Source organism: Danio rerio, chromosome 9 (assembly GCF_052040795.2).
Source record: "Danio rerio strain M-AB ecotype USA chromosome 9, GRCz13ab, whole genome shotgun sequence".
Lineage (NCBI taxonomy): Eukaryota > Metazoa > Chordata > Actinopteri > Cypriniformes > Danionidae > Danio > Danio rerio.
In genome coordinates this window covers 41,461,533-41,486,882 of record NC_141029.1, presented here as the reverse complement: position 1 = coordinate 41,486,882, position 25,350 = coordinate 41,461,533, and the positions used below count along the sequence as shown (strand labels likewise).

Below are 25,350 nucleotides of genomic sequence, written 5' to 3'. Positions count from 1 at the left end.
TGTTGTGTAAGTTACTGTAAAAGTAATCAGTTTCTAATGAAATAATTACAAATGTATTTAAATACATTTTCTAGTATTGAGTCTGAAAAGAAGGCAGCACGGTGGCTTAATGGTTAGCACTGTCGCCTCATAGCAAGAAGGTCGCTGGTTGAAGTCACGGAAGGGCCAGTTGGCATTTCTGTGTGGAGTTTGCATGTTCTTGCCCTGTTCGTGTGGGTTTCCTCTGACATATGCCAGAATTATTGGCGGTTCATTCTTGGGTTGGGTGATGTCGACCAATTTGGCATTGTACGATGTTTAATGTGAAACATCGCAATGGATAATGGCATTGTCATTGTAGGTGGCAGTGAATTAATTATTTATGAATTATTTATTATTTATTAATATATAAATTATTTATTTTTTTATTAATTATTTATGAATAATTAATTCATAATAAATTAATTATTTGTAGCCTACCATTTCAACTACCTGACCTGCATGGTCTTTGTTTTACCCATAACCAAATAATAAATAAATAAAGATAAGTCACACACAAATTATCACCTGTCAATCAATTTTTATACAGAACTCTTGCATGAACAGGCATAGAGATCAGAGTGATTTGTGTCGTTATAATGGCATCAACAAACTTGGTTGGTAAAAAAAGCACAATCAACAGCAACCAACCAACAGTATCTGAGGTTTCGCTAAAATCATTAAGTACAAGCGTGAAAGCAAACAATTGAAGCAGTGTATTGATGCTGTAACAAGTTACCAGATAGATTCAAAAGACCGAAGAGTCGTTAGATAGGGACAAGATTAAATAAATATCATGTTGTGTCATAATATGTGAAGTTATGATGGAGTGTAAGGATAAATTTAGCACTGAAGGTTGGAGGCAAGATTGGATTTGAACCGCCAATCAAGTTCTTTTCATGCAGCTGGCAACCCGGTGTTGCACGTAACTCACTAGCTTAGGCGAGTGGGACGTAAGTGGGACTGCTTTTTTAAAAGGTTGCTGTGTCCAAAAGCAAAGGCTGCCACCACATACATTAACCATACGATGTGAAAGCATTTTGGATATCCTTAAAGTCATGATCGCTGTGAAACACAAATCCAATTAAAACTTAATATTCCTATTTTAGTCGCATTATTGAAGTGCTGTACAGACATGTAAACTATTACCATTGCGTCAGACTTTCAGCCTCATTTTGCAACAGGATAAGCCATACACACACGGCTGTTTGACACTATTCCCTTCGCCTACTGAGTCAGTTAAGCACCACAGACACACGCATTTCTTCTGAGTGTGTGCACAAACATGCAGTGAACTCCTGGAGACTCATCACACCGGTCATCATTTATGCCATCTGGAAAACACCGAACTTTTCTTTTCATTTGGCAGCGGTATCAAATTCCTTTATAACAGCTCTTTCCAACTGTATCAATACATACTTGCATCCAGTAGCTTAAGAGTTTTTCCATAAATGGAGTTTCTAGAGAAATATTTTGCATGCATTTGTTTGCATGCCCTTTGCAGAATATAGTTCATTAAAATTTAATAAAATAACTTTCAATACAAGTTGATTTTAAATAGCACCTAAATAGTTTTGCAGTTTGTAATTTTATTTTTTCAGTTGAATAAAATACTATTTTCCAATCATTAATTTCATCGAGGATTAAAAAAATAGTATAAAAATATCCTCTTGTTACGTTTTCGTGAACCCAATCTTGTTTCGTCTTGTCTCGTAGAGTGTCTTGTCACACCCCTATTGTAATATTTAAAAAAAAAATACCCATTTCTGAATTGATTCATACAGAACTGTTGATATTCCTTGATTAATTTTCCCTTGGCATAGTCCCTTTATTCATCAGGGGTCACCACCGTGAAATTAACCGTCAACTTGTCCAGGATATGTTTTACATGCCAATTTAGCTTACCCAACTCACCTATAGCACATGTCTTTGGACTGTGGGGGGAACCGGAGTACCCGGAGGAAGAGCTTGTAAACTCCACACTGAAATGCCAATTGACCCAGCCGGGACTCAAACCAGTGACCTTCTTGCTGTGAGGTGACAATGCTAACCACTAAGCCGATGTGTCACCCCTACTGTTGATGTTATGTGCAGTATTTAAGGCAGGTGTAAGATTAGATATAAATAAGTAATCCCTTACCAGAAAAGTAATTTAATTACAGTAACTAATTAATTTGCAAGAAATTACACCCAACACTGTTTATAAGTACACAAACAGGCAATATCTTAATAAAATGCATGCTAATTATTTAGTTAATAGTGAGAATTGTTCCTTGTACTAAAGTGTTGCATCAATCCTACACAAAAATAATCAATATAGTTAACTTAAGTTACGAATGTAAGTGGATTACACATAAAACAATTACGTTCTCCCAGAACTCTAGAATTGTGTAAGTGTAGCTCATTTTAAATAGGCCTAAATAGTTCAAATAAACAAAATTAGTGTACAACCATCCAATCTTTCAATCAGCTCACGTCTTTTATGTCAATGTATTGATGATGTTTACTTCTAGAGTGACATTTGCAACTTTATTTAGTTCAATGAGTTGCCGGCTATTGGCATGACCTTTTCTGCCATTGCCGCAGGTCCAATAAGCCTCGGTGATGGCGACTCCTTTCCCCACTTATATTGATGTTCAATAAGCCCCTGCACTTCATTGATGAAGTCATTTGGTGTGATGCTTATGAAATGTATTGAGCGATGGAGAAGTGTTTAATTCCAAGGAGGATATTTGTAAATATGGAATCAGAATTGATGGAAATTGAGGTCGAAGTTGTTTATTAGCAGTTGTGATGTGAAACGCCAAGGATATATTTGTTTGTGTGCTGACAAATGTTTTGGTCCCTTGTCAAACTGGATATCAAAAACATTTTTTGTGTTTGTGGAAGGTGTTGTAGGATTAATCGAGGTCACATCTCACATATTTCTGAGTGTTTCTTTTTTTTTTCAATTCTTTGTCTTAATAGAAGCCCGGAATTAGGATTTGTTGGTAATTTACTCAGGCAGCCTAAGATAAGTGGCTTTTTTCAGTAGAACATTAAAGAAGATTTTTAGCTGAAACCGTAATCCTTGGTGATTCAGAAAATGCAAGTCTACTGGTACTGTCATTTTGAGAGTCAAAAACATACAGGAACAACCAATTTAATAACCATAACTACATTGAGGTGTTATGATTGAAACAATTTTTTTTGTGCAAGAAACTGAACCTTATTTGAAACTTTATTACCTGCAATCCACAGCCTTTTTAAATATATTCAGATCTTGATGGCATTCAGAACAGCTTGTGTTTTACTTAAAAATGGACTGAACACTTAACAGGTAAACATATACACTGCTGATCACTGATTGGTCAGAAAGAACACCACCAGCTACCAGCGTCACAATATACCAAACCCACTATACACTACCTGACAAATGCGTTGTCGTCGATCTCAATTGTAAGAGCAACAAATAATAACTTGACTTTTAGTTGATCATTTGGAAAAGTGGCAGAAAGTCAATTTTTCCAATGAACCATCTGTTGAACTGCATCCTGATCATCACAAATACTGCAGAAGACCTATTGGAATCCGCATGGACCCAAGATTTTCACAGAAATCAGTCAAGTTTGGTGAAGGAATTATTATTTATTATTCTTATTATTATTATTATTATTATTATTATTATTATTTTATTCAATTTTATTTATTTATTTTTGTGGTTATATTCAATATAGGGGCTTAAGAGATCTTCAGAGTGCATGGCAACATCAACAGTCTAAGGTAACACGTCATTTGTGCTGCCCATTAAATTACAAACCACAGCAGAGGGCAAATTCTTCAACAGGATAGCACTTCTTCTCATATTTCAGCCTCCACATCAAAGTTCCTGAAAGCAAAGAAGGTCAAGGTTCTCCAGGATGGGCCAGCCCAGTCACCAGACATGAACATTATTGAGCATGTTGGTGGTCATATTTACATTTACATTTAGTCATTTAGCAGACGCTTTTACCCAAAGCGACTTACAAATGAGGACAAGGAAACAATTTTCACAACTATAAGAGCAACAATGGATAAGTGCTGTAGGCAAATTTCAGGAATGTTAAGTGTAAGAAGCAAAACATTGGTAATTATTATTGTTATTTTTTTTGTAGTACAGTTAGCGGTGGAGCCAGAGAGGCAATTGCAGATTAGGAAGAAAAGTGGAGACTAAATAGTTGAGTTTTTAGTCGATTCTTGAAGACAGCGAGTGACTCAACCGTTCTGATGCAGTTAGGTAGTTCATTCCACAAACTGGGCAGATTGAATGCAAGAGTTCGGGAAAGTGATTTCTTCCCTCTTTGGAATGGATCCACGAGGCGATGTTCATTCACAGAACGCAAGTTTCTGGTGGGCACATAAATCTGCAGAAGTGAGAGCAGATAAGAAGGAGCAAAGCCAGAAGTCGCTTTGTAAGCAAACGTCAGAGCTTTGAATTTGATGCGAGCAGCAACTGGCAGCCAGTGCAAGCGGATGAGTAGCGGATTGAAATGTATGAAGGAGGAGACATTGAAATGAATCCAAAGAATCTTGATTAACTCTGGGAGTCCTGCAAGAACACTTTCTTTGTCATTTCAGATGACTTTATTAATATGTTATTTGAGTAATCGAATCTACGTAATCTAGAGGCCTTTGCCTTTCATATAAGCCACTTCTGATACCAAATGGTCAACTGGAAGTCAAGTTATTATTTGTTGTTTTTAAAACTTGGATAGGTGACAAGACTTTTATCAGGTAGTTTATTTAAATAGTGACAAATGTAAGGTCCTTGCACAGTACTTCTGATTTAAACAATTCATTCAGAGCAAGCCAATAGTGAACGACTCCTCAGATTTAAATGATCTAGTAAGAGCAAATCTCTGGAAACCAATTCAGTGAATGTAAAACTGACTCGAAATTACTCAAACTGGAGATTCTCTCAAAGTGTGTGCTTGAGACTGATGTGGAATATGAGTTACTAATCCTGAAGTTTAGAATTTATTATTGTAAATGAAAATCACATTTTATGTTGCAAACTGTAAAATAAATCTGCTAAAAGCTAGTGAGCTCCAAATCAATGATACAGTTTAAAGTTAAAAGTATTGAAATCTCTGACTTCTGCCAATATTATTACACACACAGTTGCAACTTTCTATATGGTGAACATAGCTTAGCAATCAGAGAGTACACACACACACACACACACACACACACACACACACACACACACACACACACACACACACACACACACACACACACACAAATGTTGTTATTGTTATGATTTAATTTGGGTTAAGTCTCACATATGTGTGAATAAATATTGACATGACCTTGTTTTTAATTCTCTTTTGGTTTCCCCTTCCTGTGTCTTAAGAACAGTGTATGTTGCGATGCTGGTTTGAGTCTCATTGGCTGCACTTTTCAGATGCACGTCTAAAGGCATCTTTCACTGTCCCAGTGATAAGGAAGTGCTTTCTGTATTCTGGTCGTGTTGGATATACACACACCTCCTTGACAAATGCAAGGCCGGCTGGAGTTAGAACTATGGTGGGATGATGAACCGTTTTGTTTGTGTATCTGTGACTGAGTACGGAAAGAGAGCATTTTATTTCTTTGATGAAATGCATTAGACATATGGTGGGATTGAATCAGGTACGCTTCAGTGTGCTGGAGTAGGAAAATTAACGCATAAAGTACTAAATAAAAATGTTTCAGCGCCACCAGTTTTTAATCTTAAAAATTCATAAAAGACTACACGCGAGGCAGCAAAGCAACATCAACACCCTTTTTAAATTATATTTATTTCAAACATAGATTGATGCTTTGGTCTTTAAAGCTATATTCTGCAAACACTATTTGTCTGAAAATGCATAAAAAGCTATTCAAGGCTCAGTGCTTAAGAGCTGTTCATTTTTGTGACAGAAATTATTCCACCTTTAGGGTTCAAAAATAAAACAAAGAAGCTTTTTTCCCTCTTTAAACTCAAAAACTGTATTAAAACAAATATCTTGCTCATGTAAGCACAGTTTTTTTTTTTTTTTGTCAGCATAAAAGCCAAAGAAATATACATTCGCTCATGGCCACTTTATTAGGTACACCTTACTAGTACCAGGTTGGACCTACTTTTGCCTTCAGTACCGCCTTAATCCTTTGTGGGATAAATTCAACAAGGTACTGGCAATATTCCTCAGAGATTTTGGTCAATATTAAAGAGCCCCTATTATACTTGAAATAGGGTCATATTTTGGTTGTAAGGGTCTCCAACGAGTCTAATATGCATGCAAGGTCAAAAAAACACTTTCATGGTCTTATAATCTGCATTTATTTTTACCTAATTATCCCAGCGACTCTCTATGCTGATTGGACCGGTGACAGCCTGTTGCGATTGGTCAACACTGTCAGTCTTCAGCGCGAGACAGAATGAAATGCGCAGCATTTCAACAACATAAAAGTAGTCAGAGTGCATATACGGTTCATAGTGTAAGACGTGGATTTTGGCTGCCATTGGGTAAATGTGAATACAGATGATGGACTTGAAAATACAGACGACTAACTATTTTACTGAGCAAAAACTCCAGTAACTGGCAAGGAGATCTCCTAGCACACTCTACCTGCTCTTTTCACACACAAACACACACACACACACACACACACACACACACACACACACACACACACACACACACACACACACATTATGCTCCTCCTCAGAGCACACAACACACACACACACACATTACCCTCCTCCTCAGAGGTCCATAAACAAAGCAGCACACATTGCGTTTTCAACCTGGCTTTACACGCGGTATGAGAATATAGAGAGTTAACCTGATACAGTACACGCAGTTACAAGTAACAAATCACAACTAAATACATTTGCAAGCTAGAGTAAAAGAGGCAGCAACATTAATCGCACGTACTTACACTTGTAAAATGGAGGAAGAAACCAATCCATGTTCTGACATAGTCCATTAGTACTCTTTACTGATCCTTCCATGTCTACATGCTAAAATGCAATGAGTTGCTGCCATGTGATTAGTTGTTTAGAAGTTTGCATTGATGAGCAGTTAGACAGATGTACCTAATAAAGTGGCCAGTGAGTGTAATAGACATTTTAGACATATTAACATCAATCAATCAATCAATCAATCAATCAATCAATCAATCAATCAATCAATCAATCAATCAATCAATCAATCAATCAATCAATCAATCAATCAATCAATCAGATGCATTAAAATGTTTTATTTGTTTTTTACTTACTGGAGTGTTTTAGTTACACAATATATTAGACAACACATAGTTTTACTATTGTTTCAGTAGTTGTTTTTTTTTTTCTATCAGTATTTTAAGGCTACAGAAGTATCAAACAGCAACAACAGTGTGTTTTTAAAACTATTTCAAATAACAATTGATTTTTGTTGTTGTTGGTGCTGCCGAGGTCTTTAAATCTATTCTGCAAGCACCATATGTCTGCAAAAACGTATGAAGAATAAAAGTATTCAAGGATTAGTGCTTAAGAACTCTTCATGTTCTATTCTCTCTGTGGAGGTCAGCTTTTTTCCAAATCTTGTTTTTGTGATAGAAATAATTCCACCTCTGGGGTTTACAAACTATGAAAGTGAATAATATATTTCCCACATATGCTACTAAAAAGAGTGGTAAAAAAAAATGTATTTGTTGAAGCTTAAAATGTAGCAAGGTACCTATACAGTATAAATACCATTTTAAAACACAGTGGTTTGTCAAACCCACTCACCTATGTGGAGCACACCTGGAAATGCATTACTTTTATTCTAAAGCTATGGAGTGACTGTAAGGAGCTGACTTATCATAGATTGTTAATATTATAAAATCCAGATATGAGATTCCAGTCACAATCTGTCCTGGAGTAACATAAATATAACAGAAGTCCAGTCAATTATTTTAATTTTTAACTTTATATTTAATCTATGCCTACTACTAATTACTCATACACTCACTGGTCACTGCCACATTGGCTGCTCTGAGTATTTCAGAAACTGCTGATCTACTAGGATTTTCACACACAACCATCTGTAGGGTTTACAGAGAATGGTCCGAAAAAGAGAAAATATTCAGTGAGCGGCAGATATGTGGGTGCAAATGCCTTGTTGATGCCACAGGTCAGAAGAGAATGACCAGACTGGTTCAAGGCTGATAGAAAAGCAACAGTAACTCAAATAACCACTCATTACATCTCAGACTAGTTTCTTAAACATGACAATGCGTTCACTGTACGCAAACTCCACAGTCACCAGATCTCAATTCCTTGTTGAATCTATTCAATGAAGAGTTAAGACAGTTCTGAAAGCAAAAGAGAATCCAGCCCGGTACTAGTAAGGTGTACCTAATAAAGTGGCCGGCGAGTGTATTATAGATATTTAAACTACTGTATACACATAACCTAAGACATATTATACAAGTACTTTTACATAATACCAAGCTATATTGTGCTATATATTGTGTAAAAGATGTATTTAATATTTAGTGCAACATGATTTGTGATACATTCACAGGTGAACATTGAGTTCATATAGTGTTTCTTCGAATGATTTGTCAAGTCCACTCACCAAGAAATGCACTTTTTTTAGCCAAATGGTATGATCCAGTATGTATTGATAATCAAAAACCTATTTATTACTGACTTGTCATAGATTGTGAATTGCTAACAATATAAAATGTAGATTTGGGATTCCTGCCACAATCCTTCCGGATGTAACATAACAAAATATAACAGAGGTTCAGTCGAGCTGAAATCAGAGTCATGAAGTGAAAATAAAGATGACATTTCTTTGTGTTGTTTGCCTGTTTGCGTCACTGAGGAGGTTTGCTGAGGGCCAGTATCTCCAGCATGACTGTGTGTTTTGTTTTGTTTTTCTTTGAGCAAGACACAAACGGTACAGCTTGTAAGCATATGTGCTTCATTTTAGCATCTTCTGTGGCCCTTGGCAAGAAATATAGGCCATCAATGAGTGTCAAGTTTGCTGTGACGTTTACACTGTTTAATTGACATTTATTTAGATAGTAGCAAATATATAAAGAAAACACTTTTTAGCACCTAAAGATTAGCGTGACCTTAAGTTCATTATTATTATTATTATTATATATCATTATTTGAGAATGTTTTTCCTATTTTTCATGCTTTTGATCTTGCTGGACCTTTTTTTAAGCTGTAGAATATGGTATAGCAAGGAACCTTCCCTTAACAAGATTATACCCCACAATTCACCTGTAATCTCACAATGAAGCCCCGAAGGTGTAATAAACATTTATTATGACTAAGCTTCTTTCATAACATCTCCCTTACTCTAATGCATGTGAAGGATTATTGAAAACAGTCAGGTCTTACACATGACTTGAACATATTTCCGTTTCTTTTTTCCCACAAATTCTTTTTTTTTTTTTTTCAGTATTAGAAATACATTGTGGTTTTTCTTCTCTGATAATTTGGCTATGTGCTTGTCTTGATTACAAATAAAGTCATTAGAGCTTTGAGGTCTTTATAAACATCCTCAAAAATCAAATACTCTTCTTAAAGTGCATTTAATCTGATTAAAATGTTTTAAAAAAATAAACAGTACATTTGAAGAGTGTGGCTGACAGTTCACTAGCAAATTAAGTAACTCTCTAATCATTTGCTAAATATGTTGTAAACCTGCATGGCTTTAGCTAACAAAACACGAAGGACATTTGTTCCAAATATCCTTTTTAAAAAGTTTTAAACATTTTATCTTTTGGAAATATTGATCATCAAACACAATGTGAATGTTTTGAATCTAGTAGTTGAAAAAAAAGAAGAGATTCATGAGCAAATTATAAATTTAGTTTTTCATTATCCCCTATTGTTTTTTGTCAGCATAATTATTTTACTGTTTTTTTATTTGCAAATAATGGAGACTGCAATGAGATTTAATTAAATAATACATTTAATTTAATTAAATATTTAATTTACTATCAAATAAAATAAATTTTGGACATCAGATCACTTGGGACAATTTTTTGCCATTGATATGACCAAGGAAAATTGTCCCAGTTGACCTGAATTCACCCCTAATATAAACAAACAAACAAACAAACAAACAAACAAATAAAAAAAATAAATAAACCCATGTCCTAATTGTGATGGAAAGAGTACTGGAAGATCATACTTAAGTAAAAGTACAATAACTTGCCTAAAATGTAATGCAAGTAGATTAAAAGTATCTGTAGTAACAATTACTCAAAGTATGAGTCAAAAGTACTTAAGAGTAGTGAGTGTTACCCTGTAAAAGTTGATACATTTACTCTATATGTAATTTGTGGATGTGTGTAAACGTAACATTCAGTAGTGCATTTAGTTATTGCCCAGCAGGCACGTCATAAGACATTCATACTAGGTTAAACTTAGGTTGTGATGTCAGGTGACCAAAATTGATTGTCTAGCCAGCGTCTAAGGACAATGTTATTTTGTTGTCCAATAACCACGTTAAAAGACATCGATATTTGGTTAATTTTACGATGTGTTAGAAAATGACCAAATCCAACGTCGAGATAACATCTTAAACCAGCGTCATATTAATAATATTGGTTTATTCATCAGGTATGACACCCAAAGCACAACATCTGATAGGCATCATATTGGTAATGTGGGTGTTTAAGGCCATTTCCGGCATTCTAGTAAACATCCGTTATTCTCTCATCAGTAACATGCATCTAAACAGTCTCTGGGTCATTGCGTAAGACTATTTTGGACATCTTCCTGATACACTTTTAAAGCTTCTAAACAGTTTGCTGCAATTATATATCGCCCATGTTTTGAGGTAGTTCATTATGAGGCGATTTACCTTCAATGTGTGATTTGATTGGACAAGAGCCACAGGTCTGATTTTTCTAATTCACATAGAAAAGAAAAACAAAGTAGTGACTGCAGGTTGAAGGAAAGTACTAGAGTAAAAGTGCCGATATTGCTCTGAAAATGCATTCAAGGGAAAGTAAACATACACAATTTGGAAACTATTTAGCACATTACAATTCCCGAGATGAACTACTCAATTAATGTGAGTATTTGCAATTTGTTACTTTACACCACTACCTAATTCTCTCACAATCCTACTTTTAAACGAAATTGCTTTGATGATCATTTGAGCCAGTTTAAAAAGCTACTTAATTATGAATTAAACTGATGCGAAGTCATAGCACTTGACATATTCAAATATTCATTCATTCATTTTTTTTTTTGGGGTTTATACATATACTATATATATGTATATACATATACGCATACACTACGGCCAAATTTGTTAATTCACCTAAACTGCATGTCTTTGGACTGTGGGGAAACCGAAGCAAATACTAGACCCAGCCGGGCTCGAACCAATGACATTCTTGCTGTGAGGCGATTGTGCTACCGAGTGTGCCACCATGACGCCCGCAGCATAAATATATATATATATATTTTTGTGTGTGTGTGTGTGTGTGTGTTTGTGTGTGTGCACGCACCTTGTGTTCCCACCGTTGTAGGCACTTAATACTCACAAGTACTTCAGTAACGCATATAAATACCAGCTAATTGTGACCTTGCGGGGACACTTTTTCAAAATGTTTTGTGCCCAAGAGCAAACTACTTATAAATCACAGATTGAAGCCTTTTGAAAATGTAAAACTGCAGATTGTCTTCTATGAGGATTGGGTTTAGGGGTAGGGTTGGGAAATAAAAATCATTTCATCTATATGGGAAGTCCCCATAAAGATAGGTGTACATGTGCATGTGTTCATTCATTTTCTTTTTGGCTTAGTCCCTTTATAAATCTGGGGTCGCCACAGTGAAATGAACCGCCAACTTATCCAGCATATGTTTTATGCAGCGGATGCCCTTCCAGCTGCAACCCATCTCTGGGAAGTTGTTTCACACTCATACACTACGGACAATTTAGCCTACCCAATTCACCTGTACCGCATGTCTTTGGTCTGTGGGGAAAACCAAAGCACCCGGAGCAAACCAACACAAACGCAGGGAGAACATACAAGCTCCACACAGAAATGCCAACTGACCCGGCCAAGGCTCGAACCAGTAACCTTTTTGCTGTGAGGCGACAGCACTACCTACTGCACCATTGTGTCACCATGTGCGTGTGTTTCAAGCAAAATCATATCAAGAATACTGTTTACGATTGAGCAATAGATGACAAAAGTTTATTTGTGGGTCAAATTTGACTTTAAAATCAAGACACGCAGATGTGGCCTAGGAAATGGAAATTCTCCCCTCATTCTGTATGTGAGTCTGATAATAAGCACATGATGAATACGTCTCTGCTAAGTTAAGAAAGTAGCATAACATTCATTACTCTAACAGCTGTAGCTGAATATCAAATATAATAGGAAGATGCGTAGCCGCGTTGTCACTTAGTCTAATCATATGGTGCTTCAATGCATGTGCTGACTCTTTCGGTTTCCTGGCGGGCACAGAGCGGGTGGCGTGGGATAGATGTGGATGTTTTGACAGTGGTTCATTGAGGCGTGAGAGGGAGGGTTCGACTCTTGGCTCAAAGGCAATGCCAGCTGATTCAACAGATGGCAAATGTCTTTGATTGGTGCAAGGTGTTTGATGAGCAGAAATGGCTCTGTTTAATTTCTTGTCAAGTTGTCCGTCTGGGGCCGGAGCCTCCTTGTCTCTCTTAGTGGAGCTTCAGGCCTGATTGAATTGCATTGCTGGATGATCTGAAGCGCCTAACAGTTCCTGCATCTGTTGTTTGCAGCATCAGAATGTAATGTTTGTGTTTTGTTTTCTTCTTTTTGCAGTATGCACTGGCACAGAAAATAAACTGAGCACTCTGTCAGATCTGGACCAGCAGTATCGGACCCTTCGTAAATACTATGAGAACTGTGAGGTGGTGATGGGGAATCTGGAGATCACCAGCATTGATCGCAGCCGTGACCTGTCTTTTCTTAGGGTAAGTGCTTTGTTTGAGCTTTTTAAAGGTTCTATGGATGTCTCAGCGTTTGTATTTATTTTGCATTTTTTTATTTTTGTATATTGGTGTCTATGAGGCGTTCTTTTTATTTTTCTCGATTTACCGGAGTCATTTTAGCATCTCTTTGTTTGATTGTGATTGGAGAAATTAAGCTTTTTGAAATTGTGAGTCAAATTAAATGGTTGCTTTACCATATTATTCTTTATTTGGAATCATCACATTGTGTTGATCTCTTTTAGACAGTTAAAAAATAAAACAAATACATATAATCGAATCCGATTTTTTTGTAGCCATTTGGACTTTTGACAATCCATATTAGCAGGATGCATATTTTTGTATGCAAGCCTATTATGCAGTTGACCACAAAAAATGGTGTTAATTTACTAAGTGATATCACCAACTACAGTATTTGCCAGCTATGAATAATACTTTTTATATGTGTATGTGGTTCTGAAGGGGATGAATAATATTTTTTTGGTTATGATACATTCTTGTGTAAAAAAAAATCTGACAAAACAGGCATGAAAGCCCCCCCTTTTTAAGCTTTTTGCAAATGTTTTATTTAATGTGTCATCTATGAATTAAATAACAGAATCAAATGTAATGGAATCTTTGTTTGTTGTTTTTAGTAACTGACAGGATATTTTAAATTAATTACATTTATTTATTCATTTTATTTATTTATTTTTTTATTTTAGTTTTCTGTAATTCTTTGTCCCTTTATTAATCTAGGGTCGCCACAGTGGAATGAACCACCAACTTATTAGCATATGTTTTACGCAGCGGATGCCCTGGACACATCCATACACACTCATTCACACACATACACACTATGGACAATTTAGCCTACCCAATTTACCTGTACCGCATGTCTTTGGACTTGTGGGGGGAAAGAGAACATGCAAACTCCACACAGAAACGCCAACTGACCCAGCCAAGGCTCGAACCAGCAACCTTCTTGCTGTGAGGCGAACATGCTTCCCGCTGCACCACCGTGCAGCCCCCATTGAAAACCAATTAAATGTATTTATTTATTTATTTTATTTTTTTTTTTTTATTATTTAATTGAGCATTTTAGTAATTGACTTATAGTCAATTTTTATTTTATCTAAGCAGGTAATTAAGAAACTCTCAAATCAGATTTCTTTCACTCCACACAAAGACTTAGAAGACATATTTCCCATTATAGTGCATTTTTTTTGTTCTGGCCAAATATTTGACCAAACAGGCGTAAAACCCATTTTATAAACCATTTTAATTATTTTATATTATTATTTTTAATTTAATTTAATTTAATTTAATTTAATTTAATTTAATTTAATTTTATTTTATTTTATTTTATTTTATTTTATTTTATTTCTAAGCAGGTAAAAAAGAAACTATCAAATCAGATCTACTCAGAAAAGCAGACATGGCAGACATAGTAGGAGTAGCATACTATACAGTATAGTTGTTTACTAAAGGACATATTTGGTCAATAGGGTCAACTAATGATATACATTTTACACTTCTGTGGTATTTGTTCATGCTATAGTCATTCTTTGGAGCCATGAAAAAGAAACCCCTGCAATTCAGACAGGAGATATTCTTTTGACTTGTAAGTGCTTTGAAGTGAATGATTTGCTGACTAAAAAGATTCAAGAATAAGCCACCACGAGTGAAGAAAAAAGGAGTGTGATGGGAGTCTGACCTCCCTTCTCACCTTCCTCCATCACAATAGTCTCTTCTTCCACATTTCAGCCCGTGCCATGATGAGGATAATGGCTTGTCAGAGAAAGGTCAGGGATCTTTTCTTCAAGTACAACACGGGTGTAAATATTGTCCATCTAATGTGTGTTAAGACGTGACTGCTGAGCCTTTCTGGACATCCTTGTAAAAAGATTGCCTGCTAGTTACTTACTATCCCTTGCCTAGCCTGAGACTAACTAACATTGATTTTATTTGATTCAATGGTAAATGTTGGTGAATTTAAATGAAGTGTGTTGAAGCTGAGATATGCGGTATAGGGCCTTAAATGTAATTTATGATTTAGATTATGTTTGAGTAATAAACATTTAAATGCCGTAACATGTGCAGTTGAAATCAGAATTATTATACCCACTTTGAATTTGTTTTATTTTTTTAATATTATTTTATTTTTTTATTTCCCAAATGGTGTTTAACAGAGCAAGAAAATTTTCACAATATGCCCGATCATTTTTTTTTTAAAATTTGTTTTATTTTGGCTAGAAGAAATGCAGTTTAATTTTTTTAAAACCCATTTTACGGTCAAAATTATTAGCCCTCTTTAAAATTGTTAAACTTTTTTTTTCGAAGGTCTACAGAACAAACCATTGTTGAACAATAACTTGCCTAGTTAACCTAATTAACCTAGTTAACCCTTTAAATGTCATTTTAAGCTGTATATAAGTGCATTGAAAAAAAGCAGTAAAATATTATGTACTGTCATCATTGCAAATATAAAATAAATCAGTTATTAGAATTGTTAAAAATTCTAGAGTTGTTAAAAATATATGTGAAATGTGTTGAAAAAAAAAATCTTCTCTCCGTTAAACAGAAATTGGGGAAAAAAATAAAAAGGGGGCTAAATATTCAGGGGGGCTAATAATTCTGACTTCAACTGTATGAACTGTGTTGTTCAGATATTTAGAGTATGTTGTCAAAATCATTTAGAATGCATATAGAACCTTATAATTCCAAGACGACAATATTTAGTTTTGAACTAAAGAAAAAACTCATGCAGGTTTGAAATAGTGGGTGGTGGGTAAATTGTCAGCTATCCCTGATGGATCTAGTTAAGCAAAATCTGTTTATTCTCCTTGATTCAAAATATGTTTTTTTTTACTCAATTAGTTATTCATGAACATTTTAAAGTTATTATTATTATTATTATTAAGCCTTTATACAGAATATGTTGACTCACAATCCTAATATTAATGACTTTTCTGTTTCTTTATATTCAAATCCACTTTGTTCATTTAATTCACAGCATTAAATCTGCTTCTGTAAGTGAATCTTTTATATCAGTTTTGTAAAATGCATTACAAAGATCAGTCAGTTTTATTTTAGGTCCCACTTAAGTAGTGTGTAAAAAAATAGTGACACAATTGGGCAGTTTATTCTGCTGTGATGACCAATGAAAAAACAGGAACTAAGCCCAAGGAAACGGAATTGTTCACAATTCGTTTTATGAACTGGTTTGATTGGTCTATTAAAAAAGGCTCAAAAGATTCAACAGAATGAACTTTTGCATGAACTGAACCTTGTTATCAATCTAATATCAATCGAATACCAGTATGAATGATATATTCACTAAGGTAGCAGTATTCAATTAATGACTGAATTGTCCTTTGAGTTAAGTACTTTCAGAAAATTTAAAACCAATTGAAATGATTCTTGAATGATTCTATTAATTTGACTTATTTGATTTTCTGGCCCCTTACTGACATAATGATTCATGCTTACATTGTTACACAATGATTTATTTTCTTGAACTTTATGTACATGGATACTATAGATTAAAAAGATAAGTGTTTTGAGGGTTGATAAACACAAATTATGATCTGAATCATTGTTATCAAGACAAATAAAAGTCGCTGGGCTTTAACAGAGAGGACCTTAGTGTATTTCTCTAATCACATTCTGAGTCAGGTGGCAGCCCTGCAGGTCCATTGTTTTGTTTTTTTTTCCTTAGAGGAGTATGAGTGATAATTATTTCACCAGAAAAACACACACAACACCACCCTATGGGTTAGAAAGTCTGTGCAAGTGCGCACAACAACCATTGGCTTCCCGCTGAGGATATTGGCCAATGCAATCACTGATATCAAAGTAAGAGCGCTAATAAAGTCATATTATTGCTCAGACTCAGTGGAATAATGGTTATAGAGAATTATTATGTACTTAAATATCTATCCCACTTCATGTTTATTTCGCCGCACCATAGGGGATCATATACCACCATAAAAAAACACTCATGGGAGGATGCTTTAACATTTAGACTGCCATCTTTATAGGCCAATGAGGTCTTGGTGTATCTAGAGGCCTTCGTTGCGCAGGTTAATTGAACTTTTTAATTGAGAACAACAGCAGGGGCAAAGGGCGGAGTCACATGTGTATTTTTGGTAGATTTTATCATATCTTAAAGCATTAATATCACGCTCCCTCAGGGTCTTCATGTCACTTGGGGAAAACTTCACCTTGAAAAGACAAGGAGGAGGAGAAGAGGAATCTTTTCAGCAGTTGACTAGCCGTCTCTTGGGTGATTGAAACTGATGCTTTCTTTTTAAAGATAGCTGGAGATTGATGGCCACTTCCAAAACAGCCAGAATAGCTTTAGTGGTAAACAGAGTTCATCTTCTCGTGCCTTCAGGGCTGATGAATTAAACCCACCATGTGATGAATAACAGTAATTTTACGCCCCTCGTGAAATTTCGGTATTTCTCTTTTAAAAGGTTGCGTTGCATCTCAGAGATAAATATTTATCTGCGTGATCGTTCAGTCCACATGGACAGTTGCTTTCCATTATGCACATGCACATTTTCAATTTGTGCTGAATTTAAACACTGGATGTTTGCATAAACTTTTGGAATTTCCATAAGGTTTTTGCTCTTGGCTTGAGTGGAATCTTGAGGCCATGAAAACACTTTATTTTTGGCTAAACAGATGCTATATTTTTAGCATTTAGGAAGACTTTTCTACACTATGTCAGAATAAGTTGTTTAACGTGCCATTCTCTTTTGCTCAAAACAAAAACACCAATTGACACCCTCTTGTAGATTGTATTTTCCGGCCTCCATCCGCATATAATGCGTTATATGCTTAGTTCTGAATTTAATGAGCTGACATGGAGTTAATAACCGGTTATCATTTCCGAGAGGAAAGCGTAAATATTTCCACAAGGCAGCATGTCATTAGGCTGAAGATTAGATACTGCAGAGTGCCTAGAGTGCGAGGTCTGATTGGAAATATTACTACATACAGCGTTGCCATGGAAGCCTGACATGGACCAGAACTGTTCTTCTTTTTTAATTTCAAGTCTCTATTTCTCATTGACTATTTATTCTCTCTCTCAATATATTTTTCCTCCTTTTCCTCGTTTTGTCGATTCTAGTTAGTCAAAGTGCATTTTCAAAAAAAAGCAGTGTGTATAGAATAGCTGAACTGAAGTAAGTTATCTTTTGGCACGATTGCACTGCCGTGACTTTGCTGAAGGGTGAAAGACCTTCAACAATCAATGACATTTCGCAGATTTTCAGAGTAAGTAATGTAGAAGCATTGGAAACATTGTAATATAATTAATTTGCAAAGGTTCACAGACAGCTGAACTACATATTAAAGAGATAATTCACCCTGAAATGAAAACATCCTTACTATTTACTCACTCTGATTTTTAGCTTTTTCTTCTTCTTTTGAACACAAAATAATATATTTTGAAGAAAACTAAAAACCTGTAATCATTGACCTCCAATGTAGGAAAAAAAAAGTCAATGGCTACAGGTATTCAGCTTTCTTCAAAATATACAATCACACCAGTGTGATCAGCCGGTGTAATTAGCACTAGAGCCACATCATCAACTGCTAAAATTCAAATCCTACGGTACACGTTGAGGCTCAAAAAAGAGGTACACAGTGCCTGTCATAAATCAAAATTTATTTGTGCTTTCAAACCAATAAACTTTGTTAAAAAAAAAAATATGACTACAAGCAAAACAGACCATTTAAGGTTTGTAAAATACCCACAGATGTCTATGGAGGCGACAATAATTTTATCTAATTTTTCAATATAACTGGACGATGTGCTGTTCATGTTCGAAACACATTGTTTGTTATTAGAATAGTTTTCTCTAATCCTCTCCTAGATGAACAGTTGCTTACCCTTATGTATTTGGCAGAAAAGTATGACAAAACGTGATGTAAATCCAACAGCTTGCAATCAAAAGTTAACAAGACGTATTAATGTTACTTATTAAATTACGCATTAATTGTATTTCATTAGTGTCTACCCCTACCTCAGACCTAAACCCAACCCTCACATTAATGTAAAAACATTATTTGTTGTACGGTGTCACAAAAATTATGTTATATTAACGTGAGTATCCTTTGCTGTATCCCGTTTAGTATCCCGTCACTGCACTGCAGGACATGGTGATGTCTAGGTGGGATACAACTGAATATTATGATCTTTATTAAGCTGTTTTAAAGACAAATATATGTTTTATCCAATATTTGAGAATTTTTGTATCAGAAATATCACAATATAAGTAGAACATTTATCAATTTTTACAGAAAAAAAGCAAATAGAAACAAAATATGATATATACATAGATTATTGGGGCTGGTGGGTCACACAATAAACTTAAGAATGCAATGGATTCTAAGCAACGGTCACAAAAAAAAAAACAAAAACAAAAAACTGTTGTACCCCTGTTGTGCCGTTTTTTGAGTAATGTGGAGTATAATGTAGATGTTTATGAATGTAAAACATCTGCAAAGTTTCAAAGAATAAAGTGTATTACATTCTTAAAGATGGTCAGTCAAGGGGAGTAACATACATTTTTGGGTGAAACACACAATATCAACAATATTCACAATAAAGTGAGTTTTATTTACAAATATAGTGAAAATAAGCGCAAAAAATATGTATATAGAAAGAACAATAAATCTTTACAAACATTTATTAAAAATTACAGACAACAATTGTGACACAAAATGTTTGTACAGATAGATGGGAGTGTTGGAGAGATGAGACACAGGCGGCATCCAAACAATAGAAATAAATAAAACAAAACAATCTATTCTATACTGGCCTAACCTCTACCCTAACTATCCATATATATAAATAATAAATAAGAAAGAAAGAAAGAAAGAAAGAAAGAAAGAAAGAAAGAAAGAAAGAAAGAAAGAAAGAAAGAAAGAAAGAAAGAAAGAAAGAAAGAAAGAAAGAAAGAAATAATGAAAGAAAAGAAAATCTTCACGTCTCTGACCTAACCTACACAGCAGGTGAAGCACGCCCCTTACCTAGTGTGTCTAACAAAAGTGATGTTCAAAGCCCACGTGTGCACTATGTATGTCGCGTGACATTCTTACCTGTCCCGCTCTCAAACCTCAGATGTGCGTAACACTGATGGTAGACAAATGGAGAATAGACAAATAAAAGTGGACATATACCAAACTGTAACCCAAACAGAAAATGGATAGCAAATTCACTGACACACAACACAACACAGTAATTCAAGTGTCCCGGGCTTCGCAAGTAGTGTCCTGACACCACTTTTATACCATGGTGGCAGAGGCTGTATTGGAGACCGTGTGATGACGTCAGAGGGGCACATGGCAACAGCTGGCCAGAGTGAGCCAATAGGAGCCACTGTATGAATGGAACCGGGAGAAGAGAGTGAGTGAAAGAGAAACTAGCAAAAAATAAATGATCACACAACACAAGAACTTAACAAAGTGAGTGAAAAATAATGTTAGGGACTCCAAAAATAAGAACTGACTTAAAACAGCTTGTTTTGGGTTGTTACTGATTACCATCAGTCTTGCCATTTCAGAAAAAACACATGTGAAATCCTCGGATTTAATATGATCAAATGAGTTTAAATGAGATTGCATATGTTTCATGTTGAAAAATGTTCCAAAAACATTGATTCACATGTGTGTTCCACATATTTTACATGTGATTTTAACATCTGGCGTTTAGTCTTCAAATCAGACCCTCAAAACCAAGTTCATTTAAAATAGCATAATCATTAAGTCATTTTCCATTGACATGGTCCCTTATTTATTAAGGGTCACACAGTGGAATGAACTGCATAAAATAGCATAATAAGGATATTGATAAAGGTCAGTAATAGACGTTATGCAATTGGTAGTTTTGTTAGCTAGGGAAATGAATGCAAGCATATCAATGAAGTGCTATTAGAGCTTTTGAATTAGCATACAAAGATAAAGTGGGCTACAATGCATCTTACATAAGCAACTTCTAAATAAAACAATGGCGGAGGGAAGGAAACTCAATGTCCTCCGTTGTTTTTACAGCCTGAGGCATCTCTAAGCTCGGATGGGCCGAAGGTTGCTGCTGTCAGAAACATTCACCTCCACTTCATAAAAACTTTCTTATTTGTTTGCTGACTCTTAATATCGATTCAAATAAAACTCACCTTGGAATATAGCGAACATTTGAGGACAGTTTTCCTGGCAAATACTGTCTAAGCAGCCGTTGTTGCGTGGGATGCGAATACTCCATTTAACCCTGAGAAGATGCAGCTCATTCTTATGAAGATGAGATACAATTTACTCTCATAGACTTTAAGAGGATACAAATTTGAAAAGTATCTTCACCGGCTTTTAACTTTTTGTTTATCTAAAGCCTAAAATAAAATTGTCTACTGCTTACATAAGTGATAGCATCTAATAAATCGAAAGCCTTTTTTCCTGCTTTAAATTCAGTGGTTGATTATAATTTGTTGGATATTTGTTTTTTATTGTTTATAGCTTGGTAAATAAGGCAAGTTTGCTCTAAATATAAAATGTTGATGAGGAACTGTTAAATGAAATCGAGTTACACTGTAAAAAAAAAAAAAAAAAGAAAAGAAATCTGTAAATTAGCAGTTTTCTGTATTTTGTGACTCATGTTTTATTTTACCCATTTATTTATGCTTTTGATTTGCATTATATGACCTTGATCTTCTTTCCAACAGCTTTTAACCTTGAAAATTTGAAAAAGTGTCATTTATTATCATGTTTAAAGGTGCTGTATGTAAGTTTTTGACTCTTCTAAAGCATAAATATATCATAATATGTTGGCAGATGTTTAAGAAACATCATACTGCAAGTGAACTTTCTTGTTTATCTGGAAATCAATGCTAAAGTCAGATATTTTGCTTTGAAAATGTGTTACATGCGGAAACAGCTGTCTTTTGTTTTGTTCCTTTTAACCTAATGCCAGTTCAGGCGATTATATTTAAGCACCCCTGGTTGCATTGCTGGAAAACTGCGTATTTGATTTATTTAGTCATAAGTAGGCCGATACGGAATTTGCGCATGCAGAAATCCGCATTTTTCTACAGATTTTTAGCCGATCATTGAGTCTATTTATTTACTTGTGTAAATGTATGTACATTTATATTTATTCAGTTTTGAAATTAATTTCACTAATGTTATTGTGATATGATAAAAATAATATTACAATTTATATATGATTTATTTTCAATACAGTTTGTAATGTAATATATATTTTTATATATATATATATATATATATATATATATATATATATATATATATATATATATATATATATATATATATATATATATATTTTTTTTTTTTATGAGAGACTTGCTTTGTTTACCAAATAAGTGGATCTAGTTGGATTTTTATTGTGAACAATAAATAAAATCTAAAAATGTGTAATTTTTTTTTTTCATTTCGTGCATTAAGTTTTCTTTGTTTTAATACTCTTAAATCTCTAATAAAACAAAATAGAAAAATTGTCTGCAGGTTCGGTCTGGCCCTAGTCATAAGGTTCTCAAAACATTTGTCCGTGACCAAAAATGCAACCTCCAGTCGACAGTAGCAGACTCTGAAATGAGACGCAGATTCAGAGTTCCACATGAGGTGATTATTAATTAGATAATAACATAAACATTACAAACGTAAACATTAGGTGAGCAGGTTACATTGTAACCCCGTGTTTTGACAACACGCTATATGATGTGATAAGCAATTTGGGCTGTTCGCACCAGACGAAACATGACAGAAATTTAAATACAACTATTCGGAAGCATGAAATAGTACACTCACTGCACTCCTCCAAATGGTAAGGTTTACAATCTAATTAATACATATTAAACCTCTTTAACATTTTTAAATGTAGATGCTGAAACCACTGATATGTGTTGGCTGTCGTCAATCTGGCAACCTGCTCTTGTGTGTGTTTTGAACCAGGTGTACAATACCTAGTTTAACATCTGGGTGTCAAACTTACAAATATCACCTTTAATAGTTTAAAGTGATATATTGTGTGGGTTTTTGTTGTAAATTGCTCTACAAAAACCTTGTAATAAACTGCCACAATCTGTTATTTTACAGATTAATTTCTTTATATATTATTTCTTACACAATAAAATATTATTTAACTATATTGAATTTTCAGCATCAAATATCAACAGAGCAGACATTACGGTCTCATAATTCAATTCACAATCGTAGATAAATAGAAACCACTTGTGAATCTCTAAATATGGAAACTGTTAATTAAAGATATATATTTTTTGTACAATTTGGACAGAAATGGAATTTAATTGAGCTGTAGCTTAGTGAAATCATCATGAAGTAATGTAAAAACCTAACAGACTTTGAAGGTCAAAATTAAACTGTAAATAAGAAATAAAGTTGACTTTTCTGCATTAGAAATATAATTAAGCAATGTCAGTTTCTATTTTGTTTCTGAAATGCACATTAAAGTACAATAATGAAGTTGAATTACTTTACACAATTTTTTTTTTTCCAAATCTCGAATGCTGTGTTAGATCAGCTGCGATCGGAGAGATATTTTCACAGCGCCCTTCAATATTAATGAAGACTGATGAAGTGTTTGGGAGTCCGTGTCTTTCAGCTCTGCCTGGATGGGATTGACAATCGCAATTAGCAAACTCTCAAGTTCATTTCCATCACTTTAATATGACATGAAGACAGGCTTAAGAAGGGCGGAGAGAGATGGAGCATGAGGGAGGAGGAGAATTTCACATGCTCTGGGAATCATTTGTATCGGTGCAATTAGAGGACACAGAAATGCAAATTTCACAAAATATCTGCGTTTATCTTGACTGCTAGATACAAAAAGCTACTACTACTACCACTATTATTATTATTATTATTATTATTACATTTATCATTAGCAGTAGCAGCAACAGTAGTAATAGTAGTACTAGTAGTAGTAGTAGTAGTAGTAGTAGTAGTTTTTGTTGTTGTTTTTATGCACTGGGAAAAAAGCTTTCATTCATCCAATTAAAAAAAAAATTGAGTTATGGTTCACATCTAAATATTATCACTTACCCAATGAAAAATAAATAATTTGCCACAAGTCTCCACAAGAATGTGAAAAAAATAACCTGGTACAAATCATATTGGTCTTGTTGAATAAAGTCAATTAATTTAAGTTCTCTTTTTGTTCTAAACAAGAAAGTATAGCTTGAACCAGCAATTCCCATAAAATGTAATGATTTTACATTTAAATTTGGTCATTTGAAAAAAATAATAATTTTGCCTTAAACACAATTTTTTTAAGTTCATGAAAGTGCCAAGCATACTGAGTTTCTGTTTAAAATTAATACACATGCACTGACCTGGGTGAATAACCACAATTTAGCATTGATCAAAACACATATTTCATAGTTGAGCTCTTAATCAAAAACATTTATATCTGACTGTTTTGAACATAAAATGTATTACTTGAAGAATTAAACCAGTAATATTAAACTGAAATGAAAGATACATTTTAATTTGGATGAAGTAGTCATTGAACATTTATATACTGTGTGTTTTGTATTACTTGTTTTATTCTGAATGATAAACAGATTTAGTAACAAACAAAATAAATAAAAATAAAATAAAATAATAATTGTAAAGCATACCAATGAATATTGTGACTGTAGATCAAAACATTATTATTATTATTATTATTATTATTATTATTATTATTATTATTATTATTGATATTGAAAATAAAAACATAATAAACATAATAAAGTGACATTTTGGACGATGTATTTGGGTATTTGTTGTTAAAATATCAACATGCCAGGACATTTTTATTTACATTTATACATTACATGCAATAATTAATCACTGATCACAGTCTGTCACTTGAAAATTTCAGTTCTGTCTAACATTGTGCTTAGCATCACTGAAACTTTTTTTTTTTTTTACCTCATGCTTATGCAGGCACAGTTTAATGCTGTTTTGAAAGAAATAAACACTCCCACGCATGCATGTAAAAAAGAAAAAAAAAGATGAGGATGAGAGAGACCCGTTTCTCACTCATGGTCTCCACACTTCTCCTGCCTGCGGCGAATGTCAGCACAGGTTCATATTCACAAAGGCTCGGCTGCAGTCGGGGATGTGTTTCACTCCATGTAATGATGAGCGTCGTCCACCTCAGGAGACCATGAGGAAGAAAAAGCTAAAGAAGAAACAGTCATACAGTGAGACAACAGGCACGCATATAGCATCTTGTTTACTGTAGTTTAAGTACATGTGTGTTTTTGGCATACACAGTGATTGTCAGTAGATGGTTTAACTGTCTTTTGTGGATAGGGAGCAGCTTTTTTTTAGTCCAGGGCATTGTGTGTTTTTT

General features: G+C 34.4%; 1 protein-coding gene across 6 annotated transcripts in view; it reads left to right on the top strand.

Moving 5' to 3' along the window:
- The window catches only part of erbb4b (erb-b2 receptor tyrosine kinase 4b), a 655,930-nt gene that overhangs the window by 307,669 nt on the left and 322,911 nt on the right, over nucleotides 1-25,350 (top strand). For all 6 annotated transcript variants that reach the window (XM_087268193.1, XM_087268191.1, XM_087268190.1 and 3 more), the window contains one exon: nucleotides 12,817-12,968. In XM_087268193.1, coding sequence (XP_087124319.1) covers nucleotides 12,912-12,968 — 57 coding nt within the window. In that variant the 5' untranslated portion in view covers nucleotides 12,817-12,911. The remainder of the gene's footprint in view (nucleotides 1-12,816; nucleotides 12,969-25,350) is intronic.